We start from the raw sequence: 19396 nt of genomic DNA on the forward strand, positions 1-19396 counted from the left end.
TCTGTGCTTAGTTCTATACTCCCTAGTCCTTGCTGATGACGAGCATACCCATAACATGATGCAGCCACCACCATGCTTGAAAATATGAAGAGTGGTACTCAGTGGTGTTGTGTTGGATTTGCCCCAAACATAACACTTTGTATTCAAGACAAAAAGTTAATTTCTTTGCCACATTTTTTGCAGTTTTACTTTACTGCCTTATTGCAAACAGGATGCATGTTTTGAAATATTTTTATTCTGTACAAGCTTCTTTATTTTCACTCTGTCATTTAGGTTAGTATTGTTGACTAACTACAATGCTGTTGATCCATCCTCCATTTTCTCCTGTCAAAGCCATTAAACTCAAACTGTTTTAAAGTCACCATTGGCATGGTGAAATCCCTGAGTGGTTTCCTTCCTCCAGGCAACTGAGTTAGAAAGGAGGCCTGCATCTTTGTAGTGACTGGGTGTATTGATACGCCATCCAAAGTGTAATTAATAACATCAACACGCTCAAAGGAATATTCATTTTGTTCACCCGTTGTACTTTTGCAGATGTCTATAACCGATGTCAGTTGACAAATCAAAATCTGATTGCATATAATAATATATAAAAACATAAATTATTAGATACAACACTTGGAAGCCTTTCATTCTAGCCTTCTTATCAGTATACAGCACATACCCACTCATTCTCAGAATATAAAAATATATGTAAGACAAATTAAACAATACTTACAGCATTCATTAGAATTCCCATAATGAAATGTTGTGACATTGTCATGAAAGGAATTCTTGATTCCTTCCACAGTGGCTCTGGAAACGGTATTACAGATAACTGAGAAACATACAGAAAGTAATTAACTACAGTCACACTGTAGTCACACCTTTCACACCATATAAATCATACACTGTACTAGTCTACTTTGCCTACAAAATGTTTGGAAAATCATGATATGATCTTGAAAGCCTACTTCTGATTTTTTACTTCTGTCATGTTGCTAGCTAGCCCAGTGATGACTACTATGATTGGTAGATAGTGATAGATATGATAGAGACGTGTGTGTGCACCGAGCAAACATAACAGACCGAAGACCTGAAAGACTGGACTAGATTGATAATAGAGATTCATGATTTGTGATCGGGGTCGTACACAGACCTTTGATGGAGCAGGTTTTGAATTCAAAGTGTTCTACTTCTCCTTTTGCCAAATTCACCATTATTAATTGTTTTGCATAGGCCTTCATTTTCAGCAAAAAAAAACATCACACATTGTAGGCTAATGCACAACTCGTCGGTCCTCACAGATGGGCTATTGCAGCAGACGACCACACCGGGTTCCATTCCTACCAGCAAGAAGAAGCGGCTCCAGTGGGCACGCTATCACCAACACTGGACAATTGAGGAGTTGAAAAACATTGCCTGCTCCGACGAATCCCGGTTCCTGTTGCGTCATGCTGATGGCAGAGTCGGGACTTGGCGTAAGCAGCATGAGTCCATGGATCCATCCTGCCTGATGTCAACGGTACAAGCGGGTGGTGGTGTACCACTGTCCAATCTACAGCAACTGCATGATGCCATCGCGTCAGCATGATCAACATCCCTGTGGAAAGTTTCCGACTTGTAGTATTCATTCCCCGAAGAATTCAGGCTATTCTGAAGGCAAAGGCGGGTCCCGACCCAGTACTAGATGGGTGTACCTAATAAACTGTGTATGTACAGTAAATTTGCAGCATTATTTGACAAAGGTAATCGTATAAGAAACTGCAGAATATGCTCTTTCTAATACTATATAGACATCAAAACATCTTACATGTATGTAACTCTGCAGAAGGGTTTGAAAAAGTGACTTTGTAGCGCTCCCTGCCTCTGTGTCAATTCCAAGATGCGCCCATCTCTTCATATACAATTTGACAATTGATAATATTGTCACCCATCAGACTATTGTCAATGAAGTCTTGTCTTTAGGCTAATTCTATTATTATATGTGTGAAATTAGTTTCGATATAGTTTAGGTGCAGTTTCGATGGGCCATCAGCTGGGCAGGCTGACAGAGTGTGAATGACTGGTGGTGAATGAGGAGCAGGGACAAGAAATGACCTCTTAAAACCACTTATGACACAAATTCTGTTTGTGATAATAAGATTATGTGTTATATAGACTTATTAAGGAAAAGTCAAGGACGGGGGGAGGGTGCGTGACTTTAAAAATGGCAGAGTAAATAAAAATGGCAACATGACGCTCTCGGCTCTCCTGGTGTCAAAAGAGGGGGAAAGGGCTGGGAAGAAAAGAACAAAGTAATTCCACCAATCGAAAGGAGGGAAAAAGGGCAGGCACTTCAGAACACCTAGGGTCTCTATCTGTGCTTGTTTATGATCATACCTACAGAGGAGATGATTAGAGACAAGACCTTCATGACCTTCATGACCTTCATGACATGACCTGACTCCTGAACATAGCCTATAATTAAAGCCCAAAGCATCTCCTTGTGGCGGTCAAATGGTCAGGAAAACTCCTGGCCCTATAGTGATGATTTATGATAGAGAATTCTCTCTCTCTCTTAGAATCCAAGTGTTCATCTTGCTGAGTGGTCAGAGAGCAAACACAAACATGCAGAATGTGAAGATGGTATCTTTACCGCTCTCCATAGCTGTCCCTTTAAATGTTCTCTTTCATTCAGTTTGTTTGTAGATGTTCTCTTTCATCCCTTCATCCATCCCTTCATCTGTGGATGGTTAGTGGGCTGCAGTACAGGACTGGATGCCTCAGTCTTCAGCAGTCTGGGACTATTTATGAATTAGTTATTCGGAACCCTTGTTAGCTGCTTCTCTTCCTAGGGTCCACTACGTACGGACTACATTGTCTCCACCCCCAGACCTGGCAGTGTGACATAGAAACCTCATTGGGGAACAACAGTCTTGTTTCATAAGGTAACGCATTCCCTCAGGTCCGTTGTGCGGGCAAATCTCACAATTATTAGTTTGTGGGGTAAATGTTTGTAATGGACTTAAGTCTTTCTGTCATCTCTCTCTCCCGGTCGCAGGTGTACATAGTGGCTACGGCAGTGGTTGGCCCGGTCTCTCTCAGACTACTATCCCTTGGACGATGATGATGAGTACGGGCGTGAGGTCCATCATCTTCTTCAGCATCTCCATGATGTCGTCGTGACCCTTCGCCCCCTCGATGAACTCCTCTAGGGTCAGCTCACCTGAGGGGGGAGGAGGGGACAAGTCAGGGGTCAACTCACAATAACCTCCAGGAAGACAGACAGGCGGTGACTCTTACCCTCTCCGTTGATGTCGATCTTCTTGAATATGAGCGACACAACCTCCTCTGGGGTGACATCCTGGTTCCGCGTGATGTCCTGGACTGCCTGAGAGAGAGAGAGAGAGAGAGAGAGAGAGAGAGAGAGAGAGAGAGAGAGAGAGAGAGAGAGAGAGAGAGAGAGAGAGAGAGAAACATTTCTTAATTGCTTCTTAATTTTTGGAATACGATTATGACAAGTATTTTTTGTATTATCCGTGATCGGAAAAAAGCTCATTTCAGCTGCCAGCACACATCATCTCTCTTTCACTCAAACAGTGTGAAGCGCTTGTGTGCTCAAAACAACTATTGGCTACTTCTTCTGCCTGTAAAGAAGCGGGCGGGGTATCGGTTGAGCCTGCTGCAACGAGATTGGATTAGAACAAGCCGCTCTCCCTCTGCTCTCATTTCCTCCGACAGACACGTATCACTCAGCCACTCATCTCAGGGCACAAGTCTCCCCTTCTCCAAACATCATGTATGAATCAGAATCCGTTGCTTGTCATTGTTGTTCAATCTAGTTATTTTCTGTAGACTTTGCTGAGGCCATAGGGTTGTTTTTGTCTGTCTACTTGGTGTTGTTTAGTACTCCTCTTCTGTCTGTGTAATTATTCTATTGCTGACAATGTCTGTTGTTACGTCGTGATCCAAGCCCATGCTTCTTGCTATTATTATTTATTCTCGCCCAGGCATGTTTACTGAGCTACAGATCATTAGAAAATAACACGACAAATGTAGTTTATTTTGATTGATCAAATGTTCTGGCATAATTGTCAGGAGAGAAGTTTTGCTCCTCTCTAAAGTGAACCCCTATATGGGTAAAGTGAATTACCCTACCCTCATCTAAATCTGTCTGGAGTAAATGCAGGCAGTAGTAGCCAGCCATGCATTAGTCCATTTACTGTATTAGCCTATTTCCTTGATAATTGAGTAGGACTAAGTAAGTAAATAGCCCTAATGTGCATTGTCATCTGTCAGGGTCATTTACATTTGAATAATGTGTGTGAATGAGTGAAGGAACATAACAATGTGATCTGAGTGAAGAAGTAATGCGCACTTGAGGGATAGGCTTTACCGGCATTTAAAGCAGACTTCCGGGTTTTCCAACCACGAGTAAATCCGATTACAAGTATCAAGTGTGATAAACGGATATGATTGCGAATACAAGTATGACAAAATCGGCACACCCCTACTGCTTACGTTGGCGCAATCGGAAATGACCTCTACATTTCTCCAGTGGAATCTGTAACACTTCAGCTTTACAGTTTGAATAGAGCCATTGATCATGACGAACAAAATTATAAATACATGAAACATAATTATTTTATCTTTGATAAAAAATATAAAAAATAAACACAAACAACATGTCAACAACACAACCACAACACCTGGTACACACCACAACATGCCCTGTCCATGAAGGTACAAAAACACACAGTAGCCTCCCCTTTCCATATAGATAAAAAACATTAGGAACACCTTCCTATTATTGAGGTGCACCCCCTATTATTGAGGTGCACCCCCTTTGGCCCTCAGAACAGAATCATTTTGTCGGGTCATGGACTAAAAGGTGTCGAAAGTGTTCCACAGGGATGATGGCTGCTGGCCCATGTTGACTCCAATGCTTCCCCCAGTTGTGTTAAGTTGGCTGGATGTCCATTGGGTCACCGGTGGACCATTCTTGATGCACACAGGAAACTGTGGAGCGTAAAAAACCCACCAGCGTTGTAGTTCTTGACACAAATAGGTGTGCCTGGCACCTAAACTCAGCAAAAAAAGAAACGTCCCTTTTTCAGGACCCTGTCTTTCAAACATAATTCATAAAAGTCCAGATAACTTCACAGATCTTCATTGTAAAGGATTTAACACTATTTCCCATGCTTGTTCAATGAACCATAAACAATTAATGAACATGCACCTGTGGAACGATCGTTAAGACACTAACAGCTGACAGACGGTAGGCAATTAAGGTCACAGTTATGAAAACTTAGGACACCAAAGAGGCCTTTCTACTGACTCTGAAAAACACCAAAAGAAAGATGCCCAGGGTCCCTGCTCATTTGTGTGAACGTGCCTTAGGCATGCTGCAAAGAGGCATGAGGACTGCAGATTTGGCAGGACTGTGAGATGCCTAAAACAGAGCTACAGGGACTGGGACCTGTTGGATCAGAGGGTGAGGGCTAGGGGCATTCCCGCCCAGAAATGTACGGGAACTTGCAGGTGCCTTGGTGGAAGAGTGGGGTAACATCTCACAGCAAGAACTGGCAAATCTGGTGCAGTCCACGAGGGGATGCACTGCAGTATTTAATGCAGCTGGTGGCCACACCATATACTGACTGTTACTTTTGATTTTGACCCCCCCTTTGTTCAGGGACACATTATTCCATTTCTGTTAGTCACATGTCTGTGGAACTTGTTCAGTTTATGTCTCAGTTGTTGAATGTTGTTATGTTCATACAAATATTTGCACATGTTACGTTTGCTGAAAATAAACGCAGTTGACAGTGAGAGGACGTTTCTTTTTTTGCTGAGTTTACTACCATACCCCTTTCAAAGGCACTTAAATATTTTGTCTTGCCCATTCACCCTCTGAAAGAGCACTCAGTGCACATATAACATTCAAACACCATTATGTCTGTTAGGTAATGTCCCACTCCTCAAGATGGTCAATGTAAGGTTTCCAGATTTTATCATACATGTATTTTTTTCCCTTCATTTTATAAAACACATAATCTAATGGAAAGAATTCAGAAAGCATTCCTACCCCTTGACTTATTCATATTTTGTTGTGTTACTGCCTGAAATCAAAACTGATGAAATAGATTTTTGTTGTATCACCCATCGACACACAACACCCCATAATGACAAAGTGAAAACATGTATTTTTTAAATTAAATACAGAAATATCTCTTTTACATAAGTATTCCCACCCCTAAGTCAATACATGTTAGAAGCCCCTTTGGCAGTGTATACAGCTGTGAGTCTTTCTTGGCAAGTCTCTAGGAACTTTGCATACTTGGATTGTACAATATTTGCATATTATTGAAAAAAATTCTTCAAAATCTGTCAGGGTTGGTTGTTGATCATTGCTAGACAGCCATTTTGAAATCTTGCTATAGATTTTCAAGCCGATTTAAGTAAAAACGAACTCGGCCACTCAGGAACATTCAATGTCGTCTTGCTGAGCAACTCCAGTGTATATTTGACCTTGAGTTTTAGGTTATTGTCCTGCGGAAAGGTGAATTTGTCTCCCAGTGTCTGTTGGAAAGCAGACGTAGCCAGGTTTTTATCTATGATTTTGCCTGTGCTTAGCTCTATTCCATTTATTTTTACCCTAAAAAAAACTCCTTAGTCCTTGCCGATGACAAGCATACCCATAATATTATGCAGCCACCACCATGCTTGAGAATATAAAGAGTGGTACTCTATGATGTGCTGTGTTTGCCCGAAACATAACGCTTTGTATTCAGGACATGAAGTTAATTTCTTTGCAACATTTTCAGCAATTTAATTTCAGTGTCTTAATGAATGTTTTGAAATATTTTTATTCCGTACAGGCTTCCTTTTTTCTGTCTTTTACAGTATGTTAGTATTGTGGAGTAACTACAATGTTGTTGATCCATCCTCAGTTTTCTCCTATCACAGCCATTCAACTCTGTAACGGTTTTAAAGTCACCATTGGGCTCATGGTGAAATCCCTAAGCAGTTTCCTTCCTCTCAGGCAACTGAGTTAGGAAGGATGCCTGTGTATTTGCAGTGACTGGGTGTATTGATACACCATCCAAAGTGTGATTAAGAACTTCACCATTCTCAAAGGGAAAGGGAATGCTTTTTTTAACACATCTACCCAACCTGGTCTCAAAGCATTTTGTATTATTCTGTATGTAAATCCGATATCGCTTTAGTATATGTTACGTTTCGTATGGTATGTATTCATTTGTGGATGTCCATCAGCAATTTCGTATGATATGTTATGAATTACAATTCATATTATATGTTACTAATTTACAAAAACGTACAATATGTTGCGAGTTTGCAAAATATACAATATGTTATGAATTTGAACAACAAATTGTTGCGAGGTGGCTAACATTAGCTAGCTGGTTAACGTTAACTAGGCTAGGAGTTAGGGTTAGGAGATAGGTTAAAGGGTTAAGGTTAGGGGAAGGGTTAGCAAAAAGGGTTAAGGTAAGAGTTAGGGGAAGGGTTAGCTAACATACTAAGTATACATAACAAAAAATATAAATGCAACATGCAACAATTTCAAAGATTTTACTGAGTTACACTTCATAGAAGGAAATCAGTCAATTGAAATATATGAATTAGGTCTATTCTATGGATTTCACATTCAAATGGCCTAATCTATGGATTTCACATGACTGGGCACTGGTGCAGCCATGGGCGGGCCTGGGAGGTAATAACTAACTAACTAACTAATAACTAACTAACTAACTAACTAACTAAATAATCACACAGAATTACATAACAAACAAACAGTAGATATTTGGGTTACTACATGATACAAAGAAAAAGTCCCTAGCGGATGAAGCCGATATGACGGCTTGGTAGACATAGGAAAGGGGTGGGGACTGAGAAAGAGCGGAAAAGACTAAATGGATTCACTACACACAGTGGATATTATATTAATTGAAATGCTAATCTTTGCACATGAACGGCCGCTCATTCGAGAATAATTGCAACGTATATATTTATGTTGTCTTCTCTGTTGGAATCGCCTGTCCGTCTGCTGGAGAGTCAGTTCATCAGAGAGCCTCTGGTTAATTTCCCCAGAAGCCACAATGTCCTTAGTGTTTGTAGCTTTCCCCACGGCTCTGGATAGTGTCTGTTGTAATGGATACAGCAGGCATACCATGTTCTTAGAATAGATGTTTCGGCGGTTGTTGGTATTCTCGTACTAGATTTACGTAATTTCAAGCTGCAGACTACTAATTATATGTCTAAGATTTGCTCTTATTCTGTAGTGATTGATAGTCTCAGAGTTTAACCATTTCCAGCAGTGTAGCCAAAACTACAGCTGTATGGTCTCCGTGGCCTATAGAATTGTCCCGGCGTTCTCTGACTTAATGTATATTTTGTAAGAAGTGGGTTTTATACTCTGTGGAAGAAGGGCGGTCCATGACGTCTAATGTATTGTCTGGCCTCACGGGGGCGTGGCCACTGACTAGTTAAAACTTTTATATGGAGAACTATTCTCATTTAGAAGGCTAACATCACATTACATATTTTCACAAATAGTTTCATATTTACTCATTCATTTAATCCAACATTTAGATGTTAACCTGACAGCTGGGAAATGTACACATGAAGAGATATAGTTGTGTGTTTTCTGTCCTTCATGATGTCACAAAATCAAACAACTTTGACAGGATTGTTCTTTAAATACCCATGGACCATTCCCACATTCTCAAAAATTTCAAATATTTTTTAATCCTCCAATTTTGGGGATTAGGAGTTCAGGTTTCTTTCCATAGGTTTCTTTCCCCTCTCTTTCTGCATGACCAGGGGGCGAGAGTCTCTGCCAGGAATTTATGACCTGTCGTAAAGTCATACAATTTGTGGTGGGAGAGAGAGAGTAGAGAGGTCATGAGCAGATGAGCTCCTGCATTTTTCAGCATGTTCTTAAATAAAGATAGATTTGGAGTTAGATAAACTTTTTTTGTCAGGGACATGTACAGGATGCTACCCTCTACAACAAAACCTTCACTCCAAATCAAAACCTACAACCTGATTTTAAACGGAATTACAGAATCACCTGGAAGGCTTAAAACTACCAAAGATTATTATTCCAAAGCTATACAGCAAATGCTCTGGAAAACAACAGAAACCTGAAAACACCATCCAACCTGGAACTGAGTGAGTAATGTTTAGTCTGAAGCTATATTTTATTTCCAAAAGATAAGAAGAAAAATACATTACATTACTTCATAAGGACTCCATGTACAGTGGGGCAAAAAAGTATTCAGTCAGCCACCAATTGTGCAAGTTCTCCCACTTAAAAAGATGAGAGAGGCCTGTAATTCATCATAGGTACTTCAACTATGACAGACAAAATGAGAAAAAAAAATCCAGAAAATCACATTGTAGGATTTTTAATGAATTTATTTGCAAATTATGGTGGAAATTAAGTATTTGGTGAATAACAAAAGTTTATCTAAATACTTTGTTATATACCCTTTGTTGACAATGACAGAGGTCAAACGTTTTCTGTAAGTCTTCACAAGGTTTTCACACACTGTTGCTGGTATTTTGGCCCATTCCTCCATGCAGATCTCCTCTAGAGCAGTGATGTTTTGGGGCTGTTGCTGGGCAACACGGACTTTCAACTCCCTCCAAAGATTTTCTATGGGGTTGAGATCTGGAGACTATCTGGAGATCTAGGCCACTCCAGGACCTTGAAATGCTTCTTACGAAGCCACTCCTTCATTGCCCGGGCGGTGTGTTTGGGATCATTGTCATGCTGAAAGACCCAGCCACGTTTCATCTTCAATGCCCTTGCTGATGGAAGGAGGTTTTCACTCAAAATCTCACGATACATGGCCCCATTCATTCTGTCCTTTACACGGATCAGTCGTCCTGGTCCCTTTGCAGAAAAACAGCCCCAAAGCATGATGTTTCCACCCCCATGCTTCACAGTAGGTATGGTGTTCTTTGAATACAACTCAGCATTTTTTGTCCTCCAAACCCGACGAGTTGAGTTTTTACCAAAAAGTTATATTTTGGTTTCATCTGACCATATGACATTCTCCCAATCTTCTTCTGGATCATCCAAATGCTCTCTAGCAAACTTCAGACGGGCCTGGACATGTACTGGCTTAAGCAGGGGGACACGTCTGGCACTGCAGGATTTGAGTCCCTGGCGGCGTAGTGTGTTACTGATGGTAGGCTTTGTTACTTTGGTCCCAGCTCTCTGCAGGTCATTCACTAGGTCCCCCCGTGTGGTTCTGGGATTTCTGCTCACCGTTCGTGTGATCATTTTGACCCCACGGGGTGAGATCTTGCGTGGAGCCCCAGAACGAGGGAGGTTATCAGTGGTCTTGTATGTCTTCCATTTCCTAATAATTGCTCCCACAGTTGATTTCTTCAAACCAAGCTGCTTACCTATTGCAGATTCAGTCTTCCCAGCCTGGTGCAGGTCTACAATTTTGTTTCTGGTGTCCTTTGACAGCTCTTTGGTCTTGGCCATAGTGGAGTTTGGAGTGTGACTGTTTTTCTCATTTTGTCTGTCATAGTTGAAGTGATGAAAATTACAGGCCTCTCTCATCTTTTTAAGTGGGAGAACTTGCACAATTGGTGGCTGACTAAATACTTTTTTGCCCCACTGTATATAGGTAAGAGATTCTAGCTAGCTACATTTTCAGATATTACATGTTTCTCATTGCATTTTAAAGAATACTGTTAGCTAGCTAGCTAACGTTAGCTGGCTGGCATGCTAGCTAACATTACGTGTATGATCTGTGTAGTAATATTATTCGTATTTCAGATCCCTTTGCATTGCTAGTAATAGCCTAATGTTAACTAGCTAGCTAATATTGAACCTAGTTGGTTAGCTTTAGCTACCTGTAGATTCATGCAGGGTAGTAACAATATGAGTTGGGATTATGGCTCATTGTTTAGCTAGCTAGCTAGCTTCATGTCTAAACAAAAGACTCCACTTTGCAAGTAACCATTTCACTGTACCGTCTACACCTCCTGTATCCTGTGCATGTGACAAATAAACTTTGATTTTATTTGATATAGTGTCTGTTTACCAGAGATGGTAATGTGAAGAACAACATGACCTGCACCAAAGTCAGATTAGTTAGGCCAACAAGACAGTGTCAAAGTTAAAAAATTCTCTGGTAAAATGCCCTGCTTTTATTTCCTTACACTCACAACCGTAAGCTATTTTCTGTAAATAACTCACCATTTATTTGTTAATAATGATCTTGTTGAGAGTTTATTTTCCTGTAATAATGAATACAAGTTAGCTAAAGTTAAGACGTTGTCAACTATATGATATGGTCATTATTTGAATTTAATGTTAGCTCGCTAGCCAATAAGCTAGAAACGAACCAAAACATTGTTTATAAAGTTGCTTTTAGTTGCTTGGTTTCCTCGATTGACATATACTAAATTCATTTTTAAACGGATGGGTTTATTGGTGTGAAAATACACCAGTTATGCTATTTTGAGCCACCAGGCTGCTGATGTCATGCAGCCTGTTGTTTTTGTGTTTATACTTTTTCAAAACGTCAACGACAAGTTTGACAATAGAATGTTCTTGATGTCACTGCGACAACATGTTACATTATAGCTTCCGTCCCTCTCCTCGCTCCTACTACAAGGTCTCAGAGCGAGTGACGTCACCGATTGAAACGCTATTAGCACTCACCACCGCTAACTAGCTAGCCATTTCACATCGGTTACACTCACCCCCCTTTTGACCTCCTCCTTTTCCGCAGAAACCAGTGATCCGGGTAACGGCGCCAATGTTACAGTATAGCTTCTGTCCCTCTCCTCGCCCCTACCTGGGCTTGAATCAGGAACTCTCTGCACACATCGATAACTGACACCCACGAAGCATCGTTGCGCGCCACAAAAGCCGCAGTCCTTGAACAACTACTTCAAGGTCTCAGAGCGAGTGACGTCACCGATTGAAACGCTATTAGCGCGCACCACCGCTAACTAGCTAGCCATTTCACATCGGTTACATACAGACATGTCGATAGACATATTCCAAACCAGCCTTTAGTCCTCAAATCATTGGTTGTTTAGTACACTACCACACTCACTCTGTTTAGCACATGGCCTCACATGTGACCCCTTAAAGAGAAACAGGATGCACCTGAGATTAATTTCAAGTCTCATAGCAAAGGGTCTGAATACTTATGTAAATAAAGTATTTCAGTTTTTTTAATGAATTTGCAAACATTTCTAAAAACCTGTTTTTGCTTTGTCATTATGGGGTATTGTGTGTAGATTGATGTTTTTTTTAAATGAAGCTGAATACGGAAAACTTTCCGAGTGCACTGTATATACAGTATACTGTATATTATATATTACACTACAATATATGAGCATTTTCCCACTGAAGTCAGTTGCGACGCCGAACTGCAGTCAGGTCAAGACCCTAGTAAGGTTGACGAGCACACAGATGAGCTTCCCTGAGATGTTTTCTGGTTTATTGGTTGCACAAAACCTCAGTTTCCTCAGCTGTATGGGTGGCTGGTCTCAGAGGGTCCCGCAGGTGAAGAAGCTGGATGTGTATATCTTGGGCTTGCGTGGTTACACGTGATCTGCGGTTTTGAGGTCGGTTGGACATACTACCAAATTCTCTAAAACAACAATGGAGGTGGCTTATGGTAGAGAAATTAACATTAAATTATCTGGCAACAGCTCTGGTGGACATTCCTGCAGTCAGCATGCCAATTGCACGCTCCCTCTAAATTTGAGACATCTGTGGCAATGTGTTGTGTGACAAAACTTCCCATTTGAAAGTGGCTTTTTATTTCCCCCAGCACAAGGTGCACCTGTGTAATGATCATGCTGTTTAATTAGCTTCTTGATATGCCACACCTGTCAGGTGGATAGATTATCTTGGCAAAGGAGAAATTTGTGCACAACATTTGAGAGAAATAAGCTTTTTGTGCGTATGGAACATTTCAGGGATCTTTTATTTCAGCCCATGAAACATGGGACCAGTATTTTGTGTTCATATTTTTGTTCAGTATAGAATCTATGGTCTGAGGGGCTTTGTACCTTTTTCCTTTCTATCACTTCTAACTCTATGGTCACACCACCAATGCAATGAGGTCACCACCAATGAGGTCATTCCACCAATGAGGTCACAGCATGGGAGTTCCTTCCTGTCTCTCTCTGTGTGAGGGAGGGATTAGTTGAGCTCATCTCCACAGATTAAATAAGTGTCCTTGTTTCGTCCAATTTCAAGTTCAATCCAACCTACTTCTTTAAATGAATCTCCCTTGATGCCTTCTATTTTGACCGTTTCAAAGTAACATTTGAGGATTAGATTGGATGCCATTCAACTTTTTCTAGGAAGTTGTTAAATTAACCATTACTTTTTATGTCATGGGAAGTCACCAACCTGGTGTTTTTTGACGTTTTTAAGACATGATGTTGATTCATGTTTAGAAGCCCTGATAAGCAGTCTTGTAGTACACTATTTGTTGTGGATATGGTTAGCAAAATAGAATAGCATTAGCCTTGCATGGTGATGTCACCCTGTCTTGAAGTCAACTAAGGCTAAGCTAAGCCTCTTGCAGCTTGCTCTAGTCATGCATGGTAAAGAATCCTGGCAGGCCTCGTACATCCAACAAATACCTGTCCTTTACCTAAATGATTTAGTCAATTAGCATAAGACTTGACCGCTTTCGATGTGTAGCCTATATTACCGTGAATATTGTCTCCAACTCATCCTTGTCGATTTTCCCGTTGCCGTCCTGGTCAAACAATTTGAAGTACCACTTGAGTTTCTGGTTGATTTCTCCCTTCAGCATCAGACTGATGGCTGCGATGTACTCTACAAAATCTATGTACCCGTCCTAAAACAGAGAAAGAGAAAGAGAGAGAAAGGGTGAAGAAAGGGTACAAACAACAATACTTTTGCATGCCTTTGCAGCCATTTTGTCAAAACAATGTCTCCTCAGTGCACAGAATAATATATTTGATTTAATATATCCCACCTTCTGTAATTACATATATTAGATACATAGCCATGCTGTATATCTAAATATATCTCTGGACACATGGTCTTAGGGACACTGGATGCACCATAAAGTTAAACCTAGTTTACCTGTCCTACTGTAGGTGGGTGTCGTGTCATGTCCTGGGTTTACCCCGTGTTCTGTCCGTCTTGGTCAACACATCCACCCACAATCCACCCCTGGCGACAGCACCACCACTAAAGCTCTCTCCATCTGTACGAAGCTTTCCATTGAGCCCGTGACAACTAAGAGACTTAGCTAATGGCACACTTCGAGAACGGCACACTTTGATCACTCACCCGGTGGGCACAACCCCTGAAGGAGGAATCCCACATAGTTTATCATACCAACATGTCCAGTCTGTTCTGGACAATGTAATCCGAAACCGAACAAAAAAAAGTACAAAACCTAATTTCTCTGCCGTGTGTACTTTACTACTCTTCCATTGTCAGCGTACTGTAGGTCAATTAACTGTAGTGGGGTATTATCCCCAGATTACCTACAGTACATAGGTAGTTAAGGTAATTAGCAGGTTTATCTATTAAGTGTCTTTCTGTGATAACGTTAGAGCTGTGTCACTCCCTCAGCACGCAAATTTAAAGATCACAATCTCCGCTCCTACGTCTACTCAACAGTCTTTGTGTCACAAATTCTACTCCACTTGCCTGGTGCCAGTCTGTTTTTGCTCTCTTGCCAACTTCTTATGGAATTGCAACGTGGTCTCAAGGCAATTCATATTAGTCTGTATGTAAATCTGTAACACTCCTTTTAGAATGACATATTACGTTAGTTTACGTTAGGAAAGTAATAGCTGTAGTACAATACCATATGAATTATAGTAGGCGGTCATTGTAAAAATAAGAATTTGTTCTTATCTGACTTGCCCAGGTAAGTAAAGTTGAACAACGAACTCTTCATTGAGACAATGCTGAAACATCAATCCAAGGGCTAGGCAGTGACACCTTTTCATTTGTGCCAAAATCAAAATGAAAGAAAAGTGATCTAGCAAATTCAGGAGACTATGGTGTGAAATAGGCTTTTAGAAATGCAGTCTTTATTTTATTACTTATCGTTAATGCCATCTTTGGTGTGCAAGCTTTTTTCCCCCCGCTCATATCGATATATTTTGTATTATTCGTCATACAGAAAGAAGTGTTACATTGCATGAAGTTTAAAATACATTCTGCCATTGTGTAATGTGACATATATTAACATGACCATTTTTTAACACACTAAAATAAAATTTAGAAAATTATTAATCAGATGTCTTCTGCAAATGAAGGTGATGATGATGCAATCTTTGCAAGAGGGAGCTTGATTTAGTTGGTCCTCAACTGGCGAATCAGCAATTTCATTCAGGCTAAGTGGGTTAGCAGGTTAGTTCTGAAGGATTCGTTGAAATAGAAATGTCCCTGGCTAAAATATGAGCCACTCTCCACAACCAACCTAGCCTTTCTGCCTAAAGTAACTAGACCATTAGTAGGTATCATAGGTCTTGGAGGTGCTCAGAAATACATGAAGTATATTTTGTATCGTTCTGAGGCCAGGCTGGGAATTGTCATGCCAATCATTTTGTTTAGCTTGACAATGACAATGGAGTAGGCAAAAGCACAAACAGATTTGCAGTGGTGTAAAGTACTTAAGTAAAACTACTTTAAAGTACTACTTAAGTCGTTTTTGGGGGGTATCTGTACTTTACTATTTATATTTTAACCAACTTTTACTTCACTATATTCCCAAAGAAAATAATGTACTTTTACTCCATACATTTTCCCTAATCCTCAAAAACACTTGTTACACTTTGAATGCTTAAGCAGGACAGGAAAATTGTCAAATTCAAGAGAACATCCCTGGTCATCCCAACTGCCTCTGATCTGTTGTACTCACTCAAATCCATGCTTCTTTTGTCAATTATGTCTGTTGGAGTGTTCCCCTGGCTATCCATAAATAAAACATTTAATCGTGCCATCTGGTTTGCTTAATATACGTAAAAAAAAAAAAAGGATTTATACGCAATGATCGGGCATGTGGGCTGGATTGATATAAATCCAACCCAAGGAAAACTGTTAAGGTACCCTTCATTCTGTGACATACCATTTTTTTCTTAATAATCTCACAAATTGCAGTTTTGGATGAGACTGACTTTATGACAAAAATTATCCTATTTACACGTACTACATTTTGAATCTCGAATAAATGTTTCTGTCAAATATCAATGCCACATAGGCCATTTTCTACCAAATTAGTTGTTTATTGCCTTCAGTTGCTTTAACTCAGCTCATTCCTCACACATTCTCCTACAGAAAACACACCACACACACACACCACACAAATCTACTTAGAACACTATAAACACACACAGGCTCCGCTGAGGTATATTGGCCCTACACAGTGGCTCTGTCAGCACATTGGTGTGTGAGCCAATGGAAGCTCCTGTTCTCTCAGCTGACGGTTCAGCTCTTAGATCTATATCAAAGCATGTTAGCATATTCATGTTATAAGTGGCTCTGCCATCTTCCACCTCTCACATGCTACAGTCTACAATTGAAAATGTCATGTACTCTGAAAATGCACTCCAATGCATTAAAATGCATTAAAATGCACTCCAATGCATTAAAACTGAGGATGACAGCAATTGCATCTCTGCATCCAACTCAATAGTGCAGTCTGCAGAAAGAAACTATGGCACACCTACCGTAAGGTCCTGCAAGCCTGAGTGCTAGTCTATTTATGCCCACTCCTTTTCATTAATTGTTATGCCAAACACATCATGCATAAACAGATCTGGGACCAGGGACCTGCAGCTCCAGTGACAGCTAAGCAGCTAAGCAGTGAGAGACAGAAGAGACAAAATAATAGAGGGAACTTAGAACGTGGCACCTGCAGTAACTCCAAACTCAAGACTGACCCAATTACCCCTGCTCTTCTCCCAACATACAGAATGTCAAAATAAAAGTCCCATGATGTCACAATAGAGGTCCCACATTAACATACACTTGAAATACATGACTTATATTGGCTTTATACCATCCTAATGCACTGTCACTCCCAGTCCCTCTATAAACGTGTGTATCTTCATCATCATCATGATCATCTCACCCCGTCCATGTCGAAGGTGAAGAAGACTTGGTCCACGTAGCTGGTAGCGTTCGCGTTCATCCCCCGCAGACCCAGCATGCCCTTGAGTTCGAACAGCGTGATGAGTCCTGACGGAGACTCCTTCATAAACTTGTTGTACCAGTGGTGCATATCCTCTGCCAGGATATCATCCAGGTTAGAGCCATGGTTCCCCATGTCTGAGAGGTGGCGCTGGGCTGAGAAGAGGGACGGTCGATGGAGCCTCTCGCCTTCTGAGGGATGAGTACTGGTTACAGGAAAGCTGGGCTGAGATCAATGACCTGTAGAGGTAGAGTGGACCCTGTTTTCTCTGGCTGACTCTGCTGTCACCCTTTTGGGTGATATGGGGTAGTTCTGCTGGATTAGGTTGGGTTCTGGAGAGCTGATGGATGCAGAGGTCCTGAGGTTCACCTGTAGAGAAGGTAGGTTGCTAGGGGACTGAGGGAGCTGCAGTCCCTGTCCAACTCCCTGGCTCTGTGTCCCTCAGAGAATCAAGAGACAGAAGAAAAGAGTAGAGAAGATGTTGCAATGTTGCGTGAGGAGCTGCTTCCTGGCTGCGATCAGTCACTCCAGTCTGGCCCTGTACAGTACAGTAATGTACTTCAGGAAGGACAGAGAACAGGACTCTTTAAACCTCTTAGTGTTGCTGCAGGACACAGAACAGGAGGGAAACACTTTAAATAACACCCTAATGAGATAACCAGCCCATCCCAACCCTCTGCTAGACTTTGACATGCAAGTGAAGGACGGGGTACTGGCACTGAAACAGGGGTGATTATATAACTAACGAGCTACAGCAGCTGGACACAGAAGCTCCCCTTTGCTCTGCTCAGAGACATGACCTTCCGTCTCTACAGACCAAACAGACAAGACAATAAGAGGAAGATATAAGACAAGGAGACAGGTACAGGGAGAAAGACCAGACAGGGAGAGAGACCAGACCGGGCAACAGGTACAGGGACACAGATACACAAGGAGAGAGACGAGACAGGGAGAAACAGGGAGACAGGTACAGGGAGTTAGACCAGACAGAGAGACAAGTAGACAGACCAGACAGGGAGACAGGCCAGACAGACCAGCCAAGGAGACAGACCAGACAAGAAGAATGGGAGACATACCATGTCAACATGGAGTCAGTCCAGATAGAGATACAGGTACAGGGAGAGAGACCAGACAGGGAAACAGGGAGACAGGTACAGGGAGTTAGACCAGACAGAGAGACAAGTAGACAGACCAGACAGGGAGACAGGCCAGACAGACCAGCCAAGGAGACAGACCAGACAAGAAGAATGGGAGACATACCATGTCAACATGGAGTCAGTCCAGATAGAGATACAGGTACAGGGAGAGAGACCAGACAGGGAAACAGGGAGACAGGTACAGGGAGTCAGACCAGACAGGGAGACAGGTAGACAGACCAGACAGGGAGGCAGTCCAGACAGACCAGACAGGGAGGCAGTCCAGACAGACCAGACAGGGAGGCATACCAGACAGGGAAACATGGAGTCAGTCCAGATAGAGAGACAGGTACAGGAAGACAAGTAGACTGGTACAGGAAGACAAGTAGACAGGTACAGGGAAATAGGTAGACAGACCAGACATGGTCAAAGACAAGGACACAGGTACAGGAAGGCAGACCAGACAGGGAGACAGAGCAGACATATAAGGGAGCACCCCTGTCTAAGTTAACGATGTTATAAATTACAGTAATCAGGCTATTCCTAGAGGACCAATCAGTACTTTACCTGGATCAAACATTACGTTATGGTGACATTACGACATAGGCCAAAGGTTATGACATTATGACAAAGGCTTATGTTAAAAGGTAAAAGTTTGTAAGGTTATGGTGTTGGATATCATGCTGACATTATGTTGATGTAATGGGGACAAAATAGCGATGTTATCGGGTACGTTATGAAGGCGTTATGGAGACATTATGGTGACATTATGACATAGGTCAAAGGTTATGACATTATGACAAAGGCTTATGTTAAAAGGTAAACGTTTTTAAGGTAATGGTGTTGGATATCATGTTGTAATGGGGACAAAATAGTGATGTTATCGGTACGTTATGAAGGCGTTATGGAGACATTATGGTGACATTATGACATAGGTCAAAGGTTATGACATTATGACAAAGGCTTATGTTAAAAGGTAAACGTTTTTAAGGTAATGGTGTTGGATATCATGTTGACATTATGTTGATGTAATGGGGACAAAATAGTGATGTTATCGGTACGTTATGAAGGCGTTATGGAGACATTATGGTGACA

The 19396-nt window shown here is 41.3% G+C and overlaps 1 protein-coding gene across 1 annotated transcript; it reads right to left on the reverse strand.

Annotated features, from left to right (window-relative positions):
- Window positions 1-213: 213 nt before the first annotated feature.
- guca1d (guanylate cyclase activator 1d) lies at window positions 214-17743 on the reverse strand. The gene is made up of 4 exons (XM_055943047.1): window positions 17106-17743; window positions 13695-13844; window positions 3265-3352; window positions 214-3187 (listed from the first exon to the last, which is right to left on the reverse strand). The coding sequence occupies exons 1-4, from the start codon at window positions 17298-17300 to the stop codon at window positions 3063-3065; spliced, it is 558 nt and encodes a 185-aa protein (XP_055799022.1). The 5' UTR covers window positions 17301-17743; the 3' UTR covers window positions 214-3062.
- Window positions 17744-19396: the final 1653 nt, after the last annotated feature.

This window comes from Salvelinus fontinalis, chromosome 13 (assembly GCF_029448725.1).
Source record: "Salvelinus fontinalis isolate EN_2023a chromosome 13, ASM2944872v1, whole genome shotgun sequence".
Lineage (NCBI taxonomy): Eukaryota > Metazoa > Chordata > Actinopteri > Salmoniformes > Salmonidae > Salvelinus > Salvelinus fontinalis.

Coding starts and splice junctions, on each gene's coding strand:
- guca1d (XM_055943047.1), bottom strand. CDS start 17,300: ATGGGGAACCATGGCTCTAACCTGGATGATATCCTGGCAGAGGATATG. Junction 3,353..13,694: donor AGTTGGAGACAATATTCACG/GTAATATAGGCT, acceptor TCTCTCTCTCAG/GCAGTCCAGGACATCACGCG. Junction 3,188..3,264: donor GATCGACATCAACGGAGAGG/GTAAGAGTCACC, acceptor CTCCCCCCTCAG/GTGAGCTGACCCTAGAGGAG.